This window comes from Nelumbo lutea, chromosome 5 (assembly GCF_056320005.1).
Source record: "Nelumbo lutea isolate HS-2025 chromosome 5, American lotus-T2T, whole genome shotgun sequence".
Classification (NCBI taxonomy): domain Eukaryota; kingdom Viridiplantae; phylum Streptophyta; class Magnoliopsida; order Proteales; family Nelumbonaceae; genus Nelumbo; species Nelumbo lutea.
In genome coordinates, this window is record NC_142688.1 from 29,661,153 (window position 1) to 29,677,162 (window position 16,010).

At 37.4% G+C, this 16,010-nt stretch overlaps 1 protein-coding gene across 8 annotated transcripts; it reads left to right on the forward strand.

Annotated features, from left to right (window-relative positions):
- The first annotated feature begins 1,606 nt into the window (after nucleotides 1-1,606).
- Nucleotides 1,607-14,913, forward strand: LOC148851357 (Protein phosphatase 2C family protein). 8 transcript variants are annotated; one of them, XR_016099784.1, is made up of 11 exons: nucleotides 1,607-2,218; nucleotides 2,384-4,095; nucleotides 4,751-4,854; nucleotides 5,596-5,665; nucleotides 8,067-8,154; nucleotides 11,578-11,747; nucleotides 13,303-13,446; nucleotides 13,663-13,928; nucleotides 14,024-14,111; nucleotides 14,208-14,384; nucleotides 14,512-14,913. XR_016099784.1 is itself a non-coding variant. In XM_088947389.1 (10 exons), the coding sequence occupies exons 1-9, from the start codon at nucleotides 1,960-1,962 to the stop codon at nucleotides 14,382-14,384; spliced, it is 2,853 nt and encodes a 950-aa protein (XP_088803515.1). In that variant the 5' UTR covers nucleotides 1,607-1,959; the 3' UTR covers nucleotides 14,512-14,913. The 8 variants fall into 8 exon arrangements, 3 of the variants coding, with proteins under 3 accessions (XP_088803515.1, XP_088803516.1, XP_088803517.1); XR_016099786.1 differs by having other exon boundaries at nucleotides 14,520-14,913; XR_016099788.1 differs by lacking the exon at nucleotides 14,024-14,111 and having other exon boundaries at nucleotides 14,470-14,913.
- Nucleotides 14,914-16,010: the final 1,097 nt, after the last annotated feature.

A 16,010-nucleotide genomic window follows, 5' to 3' on the forward strand; every position in this document is an offset into this window, starting at 1 on the left:
TTCTAGCGTTTATTCGATAAAGGGTGAAATTAAATAGTAGTTTCAATAAACACCCACAAAAAAATCAAACATATACTAAGTATGTGGATGTTTGGTTCTATTTACGTTTATTGATGGTGTCACATAGGTGCCATCTCAACATTTTCTCTCTGTTGCTCTTCTGCATATATTGAAAATGTAAAAAGTGAATTTTGGTTTACGTGCATATCAGCCGTTTGTAGAAGTTATTTTTTGAAGCTTCTACAAACGGCTAGGCGTTTATTCACTGTTACACTGAAGTGGCGCCTAGTTGTCATAAACAATTGCAATTATTGCATTTCTCGGTTTTACCAACAAATAAAGTACAAATGTTTATTTAATAAACATATTGGTATATATTCTATTTATTAAATAAATGTTTGTACTTGATTTTTTTTTTTAAATCGAGAAAAGTACTCAATAAACTATTTATTGACAACTAGGCACCATTAGGCATCACATCAGTAGAATAATGAATAAATGCTCAATTGTTGGGGGAAGCTTTAAAATGAAGATTCCCCTAATAGTAATATATATAGTTGATCATGATAAGAAAATTATTGATTTGGCGATGACATGATTGTGTTTTGATAAATACCTATCACGAAACACGCATAAAACAAAACACACGATAAATCTAACTCTTGTTAAAGCCATTAAAAGGGTGTTTGGTTCCATTTATGTTTATTGAGTAAATGTTTTGTAATTGTGTGGGTGCAAAACCGAGAAAAGCAATTAATGAATGTGTTTATGACACATAAGTGCCATTAGACACCACATCAGCAAAGTGCCCGTAAACGTCTACCCGTTTTAGAAAATTCCAAAATAAAACTTCCTAAAATGAGAGAGATGCATAAATTTACGAACATCGATATATACGAATGCAATTAATGACGCCTTTGCTGATGAAACGCCTATGACAATTTACTCAATAAGCATAAACGAAACCAAACACATATTAAGGAATTAGAGGCTAATCCGTCGATGGAAATGTGCAAATACCGTAGATATCAGAATTAGAGGCCAGTACATCAACACTACAAAATTTTTTAACTTTCTGGACAACTACAATGCATCACAATTCACAGCCCGCCCCCTGCCCCTCGGATGGGTCCTACCCAAGCTATCTGTTGATAAGCTAAGCAAAAAAAGAAAAAAATCAGATTTAAATAAAAGATGGAAACACATTCATGGACTCCAGATAATTTTGTGCCCAAACCAAGCGGTCAGAATTCAGAAATCATCTTTAGTCTATGTCCTCACTCGCCAAGATCGGCTTAGCAACTAGCATCACTCCCCTTCAAAGAGAACATACTTATCCTTACAACCAAACGCCCTGCCGTGTATTAGCAACTAGCATCACTCCGTTCTCAAATCCTTTTCAGCCGTGTATTAGGAACATCTCCCATGAATATAATAGAAGTATTGAAGATATTCATAATGCACGATTGAAAATGGTTGTGAGTACAATTTTGAGAGTATCGAATCCGTCCTCACCCTGGTCCGCCGTCCGCATGTGGCCGAAACAAGCGTTTTCACTTTTTCAGTTTTCACGGCTCACGGGACACGGGCCAGTCAAGACTCAAGTGTCGCCTTGTCGCTCGTCTTCACTCTTGAGTCACGTCTTGAGAATAAAAACCGATGGGCGATGGCTTATCCAACTCAGAGTCTGAGGTGAGGAGACGGCGAGACGCGACTGGTGACGCTCTTCTCAGTCCCCCCGTTCTCCCCTCTCCAGTCTCCACGCGGTGAAGTCAAATATAACCACCTTCAGTCCTTCATTACGTGTTTCCTCTTCTCCTTGTTCTGTACCCTGGAGCTCCCGCTTATTAATTTTCTCTACACATAGCACCACAGCACCAACCAATGGTGGAATTCTCCATCTTCCGCCTCCGTCCATTACATATCCATTTCTTGTAAAAAGCTTCTCTCCTGTTAACCATGGCGGACTTCGTAGGTAGGTTTCTCGACCATCGCTCCTTAAAAAATCTTTCTTGCTTTCGTGCTCCATGCATTTCCTGCAACATCTCCCCGAAGCCGTTTGGCATATTCCGGATTTCTCCCATTACGCCATTTCCGAAGCGAAGGTTAGCTCACCAGATATCTGCAAAGCCCTCTTCGTCCACAACCCAACTCTCCTCATCGGCAACGCCTTCTCCGGACTCTACTTCTTCTGGTTTTATTGTAATTTCGACCACTGGTACATTTTACTGCCTCTGAACCTTACTTTTCTAATGAATTGCTTTTAATTCTTCAGAATGACTGTGTTTGGAAGGTCATCCAAGTGATCGGGCCTTTCTTTTGACATCGATTTGCTTTTGCGTTGCTTGTTGCTTATTCACACCGAATTTGGTGCTTTCGGCAGAGCGTTCCGATGGAAGCATTATTTTCCGGTTTGGAAAGGTAGAGGAAGCGAAAACCGATGTTGTATCTGGTGAATCGTCGAGTGTTGCAGTGGGAGGTGTGCAAATTGAAGGTTCCACTCCTGTGGAGAATGAAGATGAATCTGTATTCTCTACTCTTGTTGAAGAGGAAGTAGAACTTTCTGAAGAGAAAAGTGAAATTGGAACTTGTGTAAGTGAAGAAGAAGAGACTCAGATGACTACAGATACACTGGAAATTCTGGGGACTCTAAATGGAGATCCTGTGACGGAGACCATTACCGAGGAAGAGACTCGGATGACTACAGATACACTGGAAACTCTGGGGACTCTAAATGGAGATCCTGTGACGGAGACCATTACCGAGGAAGAGACTCAGATGACTACAGATACACTGGAAACTCTGGGAACTCTAAATGGAGATCCTGGGAGGGAGACCATTACCGAGGAATTTACTGGAACTTCGCATGAACAGAATGTAGTTGCTCTTACAGAAGATAGACCGGAAGTGGCTGGTAGTAGTACATTGCCTAACTCTTCTTTGGATGTGGAAACAAGCAATTCTTCTAAGGAAGATATTGAAGAGAAGAACGCCGTTGAAGTTTTTCTTCCTTCTAAGGCTTCAATGCCAGATTCAGTTTTTGATGTAGAAACAAATGCAGAAGCCGAAGAAGCAAGCAAAGATGAAACTGTGATTCTTTCTACTACGACTAATACTACTCAGGACCCAAATAATGTTCTCGATGCAGGAAGTAGAACTGATACTACGGAAGACTCTGAAGAGAAGGGTAACGGTGAAGGGAAAGGCCCCAAAGAGATGCACGAAGATGAGAATCCATCTCCTACTGCTTCTCTCGATGGAGGTAAGGTTCTTCGTATAAAGCAAAGTATTTCTTCTAAAGAAAAGACTGAGGATCAAACTGTGCTTCAATTGACTGCTTCAGAGGATGTAGGTGATGTTCTCTATGTAGAGCACAATATTTCCTCTGAGGAAGATTCTAAAGAGAAGAACGAGGACCAAGCCGTGCTTCAGTTGACTGCTTCACAGCCTGACTCAATTCTTCCAGTTGGAAATAGTTATGTGTCTAAGGAAGATTCTGAGGAGAAGAGTGAGGATGAAAATTTGCCTCAGTTGGTTGCTACTGAGCCTGACTCCGTTCTCGAAGCAGAAAATACTAATGCCTTTAAGGAGGAATTTAAAGAGAAGGGTAAGGATGAAGGTATTGGATCACCTTCTTCTGCGCAGTTCCACCAGATTACTGATGCAGAGACGAGTCATGCCTCTGAGGAAGACCCTAAAGAGATGAATATGGCATATGTAACTCCCTTTTCTGTTGGCCTGGAGTCCATGAGTAATGTCTCAGAGGATGATTCTAGAGAGAAGGTTATAATTGAAGATGTACGTTCCCCTCTTGATTCAGAGCCTGAACCTGCTTATGAAGCTGTAGGGAATGCCTCTGAGGAAAACGGTGCAGAGAATATTAAGGTTGAAGTTATGTCTCTGTCTACAGCTGCAGAGCTTGATCGCATTTTGGATACAAAAACCAGTCACCCCAGTGAGGAGGATGATGTGGTTGGCATTATGCCAGTTATGCCTCCACTGGCTTCTAATCCCGATCATGTTTTGGATGTTGAAACAGGTTCCAAAACCATGGAAGAATTTGAGGAGAAAGATACAGTTGAATCGTCAGCTATGGTCAGCATGATTTCTTCTCTTTTCCTCTTGAACCTTTTACTATTTTTAAACATTTCATTGCGAGGGTTGTTGTTTTAGAATATATGGTTCTGAGAATCATTTGACAATGAATACAAAACAATCAGATAGTCCTTCCGTGGTCAACATATATGGGTGATGGCATGAAAAACAGGCACAGAAAGCAGTGACAGTCTATTTGACATATAAGCTTTCTGCCTTATTACTTTTACTTTTTTTTATTTTTATTTTTTGAAAGCCTTTTGCCTCATAACTTAGCTCAATATCACTGTAACCATTATCAGCAAATTGTGGATTTAGGCAACTAAGGTAAGTTCAGGGAAGACATGATCGCAAAATGTTCTGGTCCAATGGTCCCAAAATGAAGAGACCATATCGTCTCTTTTCATACAATCCCTATTCCGCATCATTTTCTTTTCTTTTTTCAGATAATGTCTTTGTGCATCCCAGAGTAGATTTAACTCTTATCCTTTCCATTGTCAGAAGCCAGCTAAGACCCTATAGAGCTGACCCTGGACACTTTCTATCACCTTATGGGAACTAATTAAAAATATTGATGTTTATTAAGGAATTATAGTCTTTTATTTCTATAATCTAGTAGTAACTAAACTACCATTCACTTTTATACTTTTTACAGGTAGAAGTTATTGAAGGTGCTTTACAAAATGAACATGGTGTAGAAGTGGCAGGAACAGAACTAGTAGAGTTACAAGATGTTGAAACTACTCCTGATCCTCATGGGTATGGTTCTTTTTCCCTTTTATTTCTTTTGAATCATTTCAGTATGCCCAAATATTTGGAGCTGTCTGCATGACTAAATGACTTCATGCTCCTTAATTACATCATAGAATTTTAACTGGCCAAGTAACCACATGAGAGAATATCAAAAGGAAAAGACTAAATTGATGTTGTTTTATATTGTGTCTGCACTTTTATTTAGATACTGATTTATTGATGCATAGCTAATAACTTGACACCTGCACATGCTAAGCATCCTGTAAACAGGTTGGCAGTTCTATTTAGAGGCTGAATTGTCAATGCATAGCCAATAAGTTGATGCCTGCACATGTTAAACATCCTGTAAACAGATTTGCGATTTGTTTTTTGCCCTTGTAAATAACTGAATCTTTGTTATCTCCTTAATTACTATTTCCTGTTAAAATAAATTTTATTGATAAAAAATGAAAAAGGACTGCCAGATCCTTAGAAATGTATATTTCTTACCCAAGCTAACTCTCTTTCAACTAAATATCAAAATTCTATTGTGGGATTTAATTTGCACCGGAGTGGGAAGAAAGAGAAAATTTATTCTTTTTCTCCTCCTTACTCTTTTATTTCAAGATTTTAAAATTATAACAGTTCAATTTATTGGATATATATATATATATATATATATATATATATATATATATATATATATATATATTTGTAATTTTGACTCTCAAATCTGTTCTTCATGGTTTGCTGTTTTGTTTATAATAGGGGAGAAGAAATCTCAGCACCAGAACTTTTCCTCTCTTCAGGTGCTTCAATGTTACAACATCCTTCTAAGGTACATCCAAGAATCCTACTTTAAATTAAATATCTATTTGACTACCTGTTTTTGGAAATCAAGCATAGAAGAAACAAAGATAGCTTATTAAGTTATAAGCTCTATTATCTGTTGCTTTATTTCTCAAGGCTTTACATCTAACTGCAAATTTTAAAATGAGCCAATTTGAACTTTTAGCATTTCTAAATTTCAGCCAATTTTTGAGCCAATTATAATAAATAATTACTAGTATTTTGGCTAAGTTTCAGAGAAATTTGTGCATAGATTTTTTTTTTTTTTCTGGTAAAGAATTTGTGCATTGAATTCAATGTTGTAAAGCTTGGATTGGACACAGAACTGGAATGACCTCCAGTTACCGGGGCTGAACGGTCCGACTCCAGGTCAAATGGTTCGACCACGAGCCATAAAAATAAAATAAATAGTACATTTTGTGAGTTATTTCACGTTTCTAAGAAGCAGCTTGGTTAAAGTGCAGGTTTTTGATACAACTGCACAGGGTTCAAGTCTTGCCATTTGCATTTTATTCAAAATATATACGTATTTACTTAAGATGTGTACACATGATTAAGAAGTTTCAAGTTAATACACGTTTTGGACTAATGGTAGCATGTTAATATGCATGACTAAGAAGTTTCAAGTTTAAATCTTCCTATTAGTATTTGAACGTTATAACAATTTGGTGACCCAGGCAGGTTGTGAAAACCGGCTGGTTTTCAACAGTTCCACTGGATTTTGACAAGTTTGATTGGTCATTAAAAAACCAAAATGGCCTCCAGTTTCCAGGTGATAAGGCTCATTTCAGTGTTAAAGATATGAGCTACTTCGAGGGAGCCTCAACCTCCTGAAATGGAGTTACAAACTTACAATGGTTGGGAGATAAGATGGGAAGGGAAGGAAGAAGAGAGAATTAGGGAGGGAACTCAAGTAGTAAGTTCTTATTCGCCAAGACTGATTACATCCATCTATATATTGCCTTCTATGGGATCATGACAACAGCATGAACCGTTACTGGGTCTGGGCCTGTGGTTCCCTTGGCTTCCTGGTATAAACCTTAAGATGTGTACACATGATTAAGAAGTTTCAAGTTAATACACGTTTTGGACTAATGGTAGCATGTTAATATGCATGACTAAGAAGTTTCAAGTTTAAATCTTCCTATTAGTATTTGAACGTTATAACAATTTGGTGACCCAGGCAGGTTGTGTAAACCGGCTGGTTTTCAACAGTTCCACTGGATTTTGACAAGTTTGATTGGTCATTAAAAAACCAAAATGGCCTCCAGTTTCCAGGTGATAAGGCTCATTTCAGTGTCAAAGATATGAGCTACTTCGAGGGAGCCTCAACCTCCTGAAATGGAGTTACAAACTTACAATGGTTGGGAGATAAGATGGGAAGGGAAGGAAGAAGAGAGAATTAGGGAGGGAACTCAAGTAGTAAGTTCTTATTCGCCAAGACTGATTACATCCATCTATATATTGCCTTCTATGGGATCATGACAACAGCATGAACCGTTACTGGGTCTGGGCCTGTGGTTCCCTTGGCTTCCTGGTATAAACCTAATGAATTGGAGGCTTGAACCCTGGACTGGATGACTTGGCTAGTACCTCGATCTTCCGTGCCTGTACGAGGCTGACCTGGGCTTGGGCTCTATAACTGGTTCTGGCAGTCTGCCTGTACCAGGCTGGCAATGGAGATAAGAAACCATGATCTTTTATTGTTTGCACAGAATCTGATCTCATGGAATCTACTTAAGCCAGATATTTTGTCCAATTTATCAGATTTTATTATTCTTTAGAACATTCAAAGGGTACTTCTGCATTTGTGCTTCTTTGGGTGGTTCAACTAGCCCAACTTGTGATGCTAAAGGAGTATCAGAATCAAGATTACTCTGTGGAATAACACAACTCATACTGGTCTGTGATGCTAAGTTGGAAGGAGCATATAATCTATGATAGATAGGATCCAAGCATTATATTGGGAAAGTTTGAGAAGAGGAGGCAGTTTAAATTCATATTTTTCTCTTTCTCTGTTTTGGCAACTCAGACATGCTAATATACTTCACTCCAGAATGTTGTATCTTTCTCCATGATAACTATTCAAAGGATCAATCTTAACAAAATGTATTATATCTGATTAAACTTTTGTCAATTCTTTGTTATATTAATACGTATTTGTTTTCATAAAGAAATTATGTCTGCTTAATGCTGTTCTGTAGATTAGTTTTAAAATTTTCTATTTTGTCATTGGTCTTCTGGCATTGTCATAAGTATATATCCTACTGATTTTAGATAGAAAGTCTAGATATTTGATTCACAACTTCACATATGATGCCCTAAAACCTAGTTTTTTTCTTTGGTATGAAAGAATTCAGCATCAATAATTCATAGAATAATAATGCCAGGCATTGACAGGTGGAGAGGATGCTTTTTTCGTCACAGGTCAAAACTGGTTAGGTGTAGCTGATGGAGTTGGCCAGTGGTCATTTGAAGGTATTCCTTCATAAATAAAATGATGTATTGCTACGTGTTAAACATTACCATTTCCTTTGTTCAACTCTTGTCAAGTAGGAAAGATCATGATTTATGTGACAAAGAACATAGCCTTTCTGATGTTCACTCGATCATTAAATTTCACCAGTTAAACAGATCAGACTTATCTAAGCATGGCCCTAGAAACTCCTTTAGGCTATAATATGATGTACTTCAAAAATGGATCTGTAACTTGGGTCGATTATGTGCCTTCACTGTCTGCATGTATAAAAACTAAATATTGATGATGGTATTAACCATTTCATTCTGTTCTATTTCCTTTTTAGGTCCTTTTGAACTCAGTTTGTCGCGTACTCTTGAGTTTCAACTAGAATGTCAATAATGTCTGAGCAGAAACTAACAGAAGCTGCTTATCTGATTTTTAATCTACTGGATGTTTTTGTAGAAGTAAGCTGAGAATAAATGACCTACTGGGAAATGGTCATCCCACTTATTCATAACTATCATTTTGCTTCCTATTTCTCTGGAATCTGGCTATTGATGAACCCCTGGTGCCATGCATATTTCAACTTTCATATGGTTGAAGAACATGGGGTAAACAATTGAAAAAAATTTAAAAAGTAAATGGTTGAAGAACTTATGAAGCTTATACCAAAGTACTAGTAGTTTAACTGATGATATATTTATGTCTTTGTATTGTCATTATAAAATACATACATGTGCATAAATATTCACAGAACACATTTAACTGATGATATATTTATGTCTTTGTATTGTCATTATAAAATACATATATGTGCATAAATATTCACAGAACACATAAAAAGAATAACCAAACTTGAGGCAAATTTGAGTACCAAATAGTGTCCACATATCTCTGCATCCCATCCATTTCTGCCTAAGGGAGGAAGCCCATGGCAATTACAGGCAATTCATCAGATAGAGGTCCCTCTGTGTCGGCCATGCATCCACTTTGTCAGCCCTTTACCCACCTTTATTGGAGTTTTGCAGGACTAATGATGGCCATAAAGATTACCTTTAGAATGTGATATCAAAGAATTGGGCCCAAGTTTAAGATCTAGAATTTGGTTTATTCATGTTACAGTGTCAGCTTATGGCAAAAAAACAAAAAATAAGAATTTTAGTTGAAAACTAGTGCTGATTACTGATGCTAAATAAGAAAAGGTCTATAATTAAATAACAAAAAATTCAAGACAGTTAAGAATACATGCAAGACCATAAATAGTTATATGCCAGTTCATCCCAACCCCATAAAAATGATGATGTATCAAATCTTTAAACCCCACCAAAGCAGATTTCTAATGATTGAGGGCATGTTAAGCTCTCCACTTTGCTTTTCCCCTGCTTCTTTTTCTCTTTTCCATACATTTCAAGTAATGGAAATTGGCAAATGAAAGTGATCTCCATATCATCCCGCTTCATTGGACAAACTATTGGGCTTATAAAACTGGAAATCAAGTCATTAAAGATTCTTAACATCACCCAGGGGATCGCTTAGAGCAGAACTAATGGCCCTCCTCCAGGGGCTCAGATTGGCCAAGCAATTGGGCATTGAACAGTTAGAAGTGGAGGGAGACTCAAAATTAGCAGTAGGCTGGCTGCAAACAAATAGCTTGGGAACGTGGTCTCTTAAACAACATGTAAGGGAAGTATTGAGCCTCACAAAGGAGCTGGGTGCACATGTTAAATGGACTAGGAGGTCAGCAAATCCTTTACCTGACAATCTAGCAAAGCAAGGAGTAAATCAGGAGTCTTTGTTTTGGACTGTTTTGTAATTTGATTTTTGATGAGGGGTCACCTTATGTCTCTGTAGGTGACAGTTGTATTTCTGTTTTTTAAGCTAATGAAAGTTACCCTTTTCTATTAAAAAAAAGTCTTAACATCACCCAGTAAATGGTGAATATTCAGAAAACTGATTCCAAATGCTACCAATTAAGAAACAATTAATGATCCATTATTCTTGCCACCACTTGACATAAAATGTAGCCGTTAACATGAGATCTAGCAATTAATGTACCTTCCTCCTTGGTAGGTTGTCTGTTATGAGTATTTTGTCCAGGCACACTAAATAAAGAATGCCACTTTAGTTAGTACCAAGACTTTGTAATATAAAGTTGTTTGGGGAGTCGTCTCCACCAAGGAGTCAAAGGAGAGTATCAAACCTGAAAATGCTTTGGCATTTCAATTCCAAGTCTACATACATGCTCTTATCTGAACTGAATGATAGATTACCTTCATAACAAGTCATTAGCTAATAGCTATAGCACATAATTAACCTCCCAATAAACCGAAGATCTGGAAAACAGAGATTTGGTTATTTGTCACATGAAAAATTTATAGCTTTCAGTAAACTGTTCCTCGTTTGTTGCATAGGGAAAAACATGGGAAAACCATTGTGAAAGGCCAAAGGTCCACCATACATCTTTGCAAGAAATTGATATGGTCACTTTATCCAACTCTAAAAGTATCATGTTTCCAGAAGTCATAATGTGCCTATGCCTTTACAAATGGATGTGGGATAGCTGCTAAGTGCCAGCACCTCACAGATTCCAACCTGTGCCTAGTAATTTTTTAACTCCCCTCTGATTTTCATAACCACTTAGGAGTTTATGTTTTATAATTCATACTTATAATTGTTCTAATTCCTAAACCACCAGTGCAGTGGATGGATAAACACAGGTCCAATCCATCATATGGTATAAAATGGTCTATTTGAAGTTTCTTGGTTTCTCTGCAAGACTGCAACATTTTGCAGTATCATGAAAGTGATAGAAATAGATAGGAATGTTCTACAGAGATTTTAATCCACATTACTTTACCTCCTGCTGGTAGATACTTCCACAATTCAACTTCCCCAATCTTTTAATTGGCATGTCCCATATCAAAGTGACCTCCATAACTTTGCCCGCCACCCTGAACATTTGGCGATTTGTAAGAAATTTCAAAACTCCCCAGTGCCATAAATTATGCCCTTTCTATGATTATTATAGATGTGTTTGATAGGTTTTCTCGGTAATTCCCACTTAAGCACAAGTTAGGACCATGGTTCAAAGTATCGATACGCCTCTGTGTATTAGCAGAGGTGTATCGGTACTTAGATACAAGCGGAAATGGCTTTTTTTTTCAAATTTTGGTTTTTGGGAAGATATTTCATCATATTTTTTATTAAAAAAGAGTGGGGTCCGAAACGCCTGTTTGACCCCAAAAGATACGATACGATACGCCCCGGTATATCGTATTGCTACTTTGAACCTTGCTTAGGACAACCATGCCACAGCCTCATTTATCCAAAGCTCAAGATTCTTTTCTTCATACATGCATCATGATGGATACTTTCTAGAGTCGATTCATATGCTACCAATTCCCATCTTTGTACATATCTGATCTATTCTTTTTTATCAGGAATAAATGCAGGGTTGTATGCTCGAGAGCTAATGGAGAACTGTGCAAAGATAGTTTCAGAATATCAAGGAGTTCAAATAACAAAGCCAGACAAAATTCTTATCCAAAGTGCTGCAGAAGCAGAGTCTCCTGGCTCATCTACAGCATTGGTTGCTTGCTTTGATGGTCAGGTAATTTCTTCCTAAATGATGGTCTCATTCAAACTGAGAGTAACCATGTTATTTGTAATATTTTTTGTTTTTTGTTTTTTTTTATTTTTTTTATTACTCTCATCCTTCTTCTGAGCATGTGCATCAAGAAAGTATCTGGGAAACCCAATTGATAATCTTCCATTAATCCTCTCCTAAACTCCAACTATAAATCATATAATCTTTCCTTGTAAAGAGAATACTTCCATGACTTCTGAATAAATTTTCAAATGCATAAAAAAAATGAGGGTGGGCCTTGATGCAATGGTTGGGTCACTCCATTGTGACCTGGCTGACCAGGGTTCAAATCTTGGAAACAGCCTCTCTGTATGTGCAGGGATAAGGCTGTGTACATCTGTCCCTCCCCAGACCCCACATTGGCAGGAGCCTCATGCACTAGGCTACCCTTTTTAATTGCATAAGAAAATAGATTTGTGAAAAGTAATAAGAAAATTGACATAGGGGGGAAAGGAAGCAATCAAGAGAGGGTGAGGGGAGAGTGGGCAATTTGGACATGTAAAGTTATAGTTTCCTAGGTACTGTTCTAACAAGCATGCAAACTCGACCACTTTATTCCCCGCGATGGGTAACAAATCACAAGATGTAGGATGGAGGGATTTCTCGCTACAAGTCTTGAGTTGTACAGAAGAAGAAAAATTCAAAAAATTTGTGGGCATTCGTGGAAGAAATGACATCTTCATGCTGTTTTCCCCTTGCTATTTACTGGGTGAAGAATTTTTGAAGCCAAGTCAGTTCTAGTGGAATCAATCATTGACAAGATTGAATGGTCTTCTGTGAATACCCATACAGTCATCTTTTTGTACAGATTTGGGGTTTTTCTTCCTCTATTATACTGATTAATTTACACATCATTATCACTTATCAAAAAATTATTCATACTGTTATTAGAAACAGAGCACCATGAACCTCTTAACTTAGAATTGCTTAATAGAATAAAGTAAATGAGATGAAGAGTTTAGGAGCAATTAAGGCCTTCTGCTGATTTTCTTGTGTCTTCAACACCTTCTAGCCTTCTACATTGTTCTTCATTTAACAAACAGGTGATGTTGCATCATGTGCGGTTCTTATCTGTTACTCATGAGAGCACTCAATGCCTGGCTTGTCTTTAGCTTGTAATATTGGTTTCCACCTTATGGAGGATGTTAAAAAAATATGATATTTTAGGAGTTCCAGTATGTTTGTCTACATCCATGTGACATGGTGACATGCTTTCTGAAACATCTGTTATATAAACTTACATGAAGAAAGTTATTATTGCTAGGGTGATGATGCAGTTTCCTGTGGCTGACCATGTCAACCAGTAGAATAGAAACCTCACTGGGGTTTCTTCCATCATTTCTAGTACTTAATTTTCATGATTAAAACATAGCACTTATTTGTGTGGGAGTTGCTTTGTGGAAATTATCATTCTAACTGCTATTAGAAAAAAAATCTTGATTAAAAAAGGTTGCAGATATTGTTTCCATAGCTCTTCTATGGCAAGGATCATTTTAACTGCTATCAGAATTTCCAACAGGCTTTCCATGTGGCAAATATTGGGGACTCTGGATTCATCATAATAAGAAATGGTACCATTTTCAAAAGGTCCTCTGCAATGGTTCATGAGTTCAATTTTCCATTTCAAATTGAAAGAGGAGATGATCCCTCAGAACTGATAGAGGTAATGTTGTCTTAGGTTGTCACTTCCGCTGGCCTTTAAAGTTTCTCTTTTTTTTTGGTAAAGGGCCTTGAAGGTAAGTAGTGGCACAGAACTAGCTGATCATTCATAATGCCACAAGAACTTGTTCTAAGCCACTCAGATTAATTACTCATTTTTCATATCTGGATATAATGGCATGGTATATATTTTAATTTGTTGTTTTGCTTCTTGTTTCAGGCTTACACAATTGATTTGGATGAGGGGGATGTAATCATTACTGCAACAGATGGCCTTTTCGACAATTTATATGAACAGGAAATAGCGTCAATTGTCTCCAAGTCACTGAAGGCCAGCTTGAAACCTAAGGTCTTGAACACTTGTATTGGTTTGTCTATGTGACACTTTCTGAGTGATTTCGTAATGGAAGTTAATAATCAGGAAACGTCCAATAGCCAATATAAGAATGTACTCTATGAGCCAATTTAGCAAACACTTTTGCACAGGTACTCAGCTTAACTAAGCCTTACATTTAGAAACTCTGTACTCAATGTAATTGGATAATAATTGTTTGGGGGGGGGGGACTGGATGGCCATTCAGGTTGATCTTTGACCAAGGGCACCAAGGGCGTGAACCTTAGTTTTCCTCAAGCTAACCCATTTGTTACACAAATATTTCCCAATCACAGGTTTCTGCTAATTCCTTTAATGTTGCCATTTTCTATCATTTTTTTGGTATTATTTTTCTATCATCTTTTAATCGCTTTTGTTTGGCGTTTTTTCAGGAAATGTCAGAGTTCTTAGCTATGAGAGCACAAGAGGTGGGGAGGTCAGAATCAGCACGAAGTCCGTTTGCTGATGCAGCCCAGGCAGCTGGCTACACAGGATACATTGGTGGCAAGCTTGACGATGTTACTGTTATTGTTTCCTTGGTTCACCGGAAATCTGAGTCTCAAGTTTGAGTAAGTATACTTTCCCTTTTTGAGGTTTCATTAATTAGTGTAATAAGATATTATAAGTCTTCCATATTGGTTGCTGGAATTGCAGTTTCTTGTTCATGTAGCACTGTAGTTCCTGAATGTTCTACAGTTCTCCAGGTATCATCTGGGTTAGATGCGTCACATGGACATCCCATGGAATGGTTGCACCACGATGCGGTTGTGGAACATATACAATCATCAGTTGAAAACATGATGATGAAGACATGGTATTGACAACCAATTGTGAGACAATGTGACACTAGTATTGTATAACAGTACCCGTCCAAGCCAAGACATGCTCTATCAATCCCTGTCTTGATGCGGTAAGGCACTGATCTTATGTAAATCCCTTTACCACGAATATGCAAAATTCTCTTGATGTGATGGTATTGCTTAATATTCCTTTTGTTGTAGGATGCCAAGTTTTTTTCACATGAAAACGATGTCCAAATGTATTAGCGTACTTTGTATCCTCGATTAAGTAAAATTACATATAGGATGTTTCTACCCATATTGTAGTTCGATGGGCTAAAACTTCTTTTGTTTCATGGTGGCATAGGCTTCCCCGGTGGCTTGAACAATGTGTGAATTTTGTTACCTCTAGGCTCTAGTTAATAGTCTTCAAATAGAGATAGTTTAGTTAGAAGGAAAACTAGTAAGGGTTAATTCCCTAAGCATGATGATGTCAAGGCCAGCTCTTCGTTTCTCGCATCAGATGAGCTGGTGACTCAAACATCCTTAGTCTTAGTTCAGTAGTTGTTGAAGATACTTTGCAACCACAAACATCTTTCAAGAGTAGATTCCAACCTAATGGCTTCTGATGAATGTATTGGTTGATCGACCACATCCGCAAATCGTTGAGATTAACAAGGCTGAGTTCAGTTTGATTGTAAAAATAAAATCGAGACGATCCATACACGGTATTTTACAGATTTACACTCTACGAAGGCACGAACAAGAAAGTAAGGCCCTGTTTGGATGTACTTTTCGAAGTATGAAAAGTACAAGATTGTATTTGTTTGATGTATTTTTTAAAGTAAAAAACACGAAAATCATGAAATTAGCTTTTGATATGTCTTGCTTTTTAGCCCTTTGACATGTTTTATATATTTTAAAACGTGTGAATCAACCACATGTATGATACTTGCAAATTCTAACACGCGGAAGCATATATGGATGTCACGTTATTAGGCATATTAATGTATTTAGTGACATGTGAATATCACGTGGCATTCATATATTATTGACCCAACATTTAAATATCATGTGGTATTTATATATGCCACATGGTGGCATACATGGATGCTACGTGGCATTTGAACATAATTAATGACAAGTGTATTTCATGTGGTATCCATCTATTCTGTCATGTGTCATGTAATATCATTAACTTACCTTTAAATGTCCGGTGGCATCCACATGTCATTGACCCTATATTAAGATGGCATATGGCACCCAAATATGATTTCGTGTGGAATCCGCATGTTGTTGATACATGTGTGTCATGTGGCATGTACACATAAAACATTTTGTTGTATCCAAACACTAATATTTGCTTTTGCTTTGAAAAGCATGTTTTTGAAAATTTTCATTGAAACAGTTTTCAAA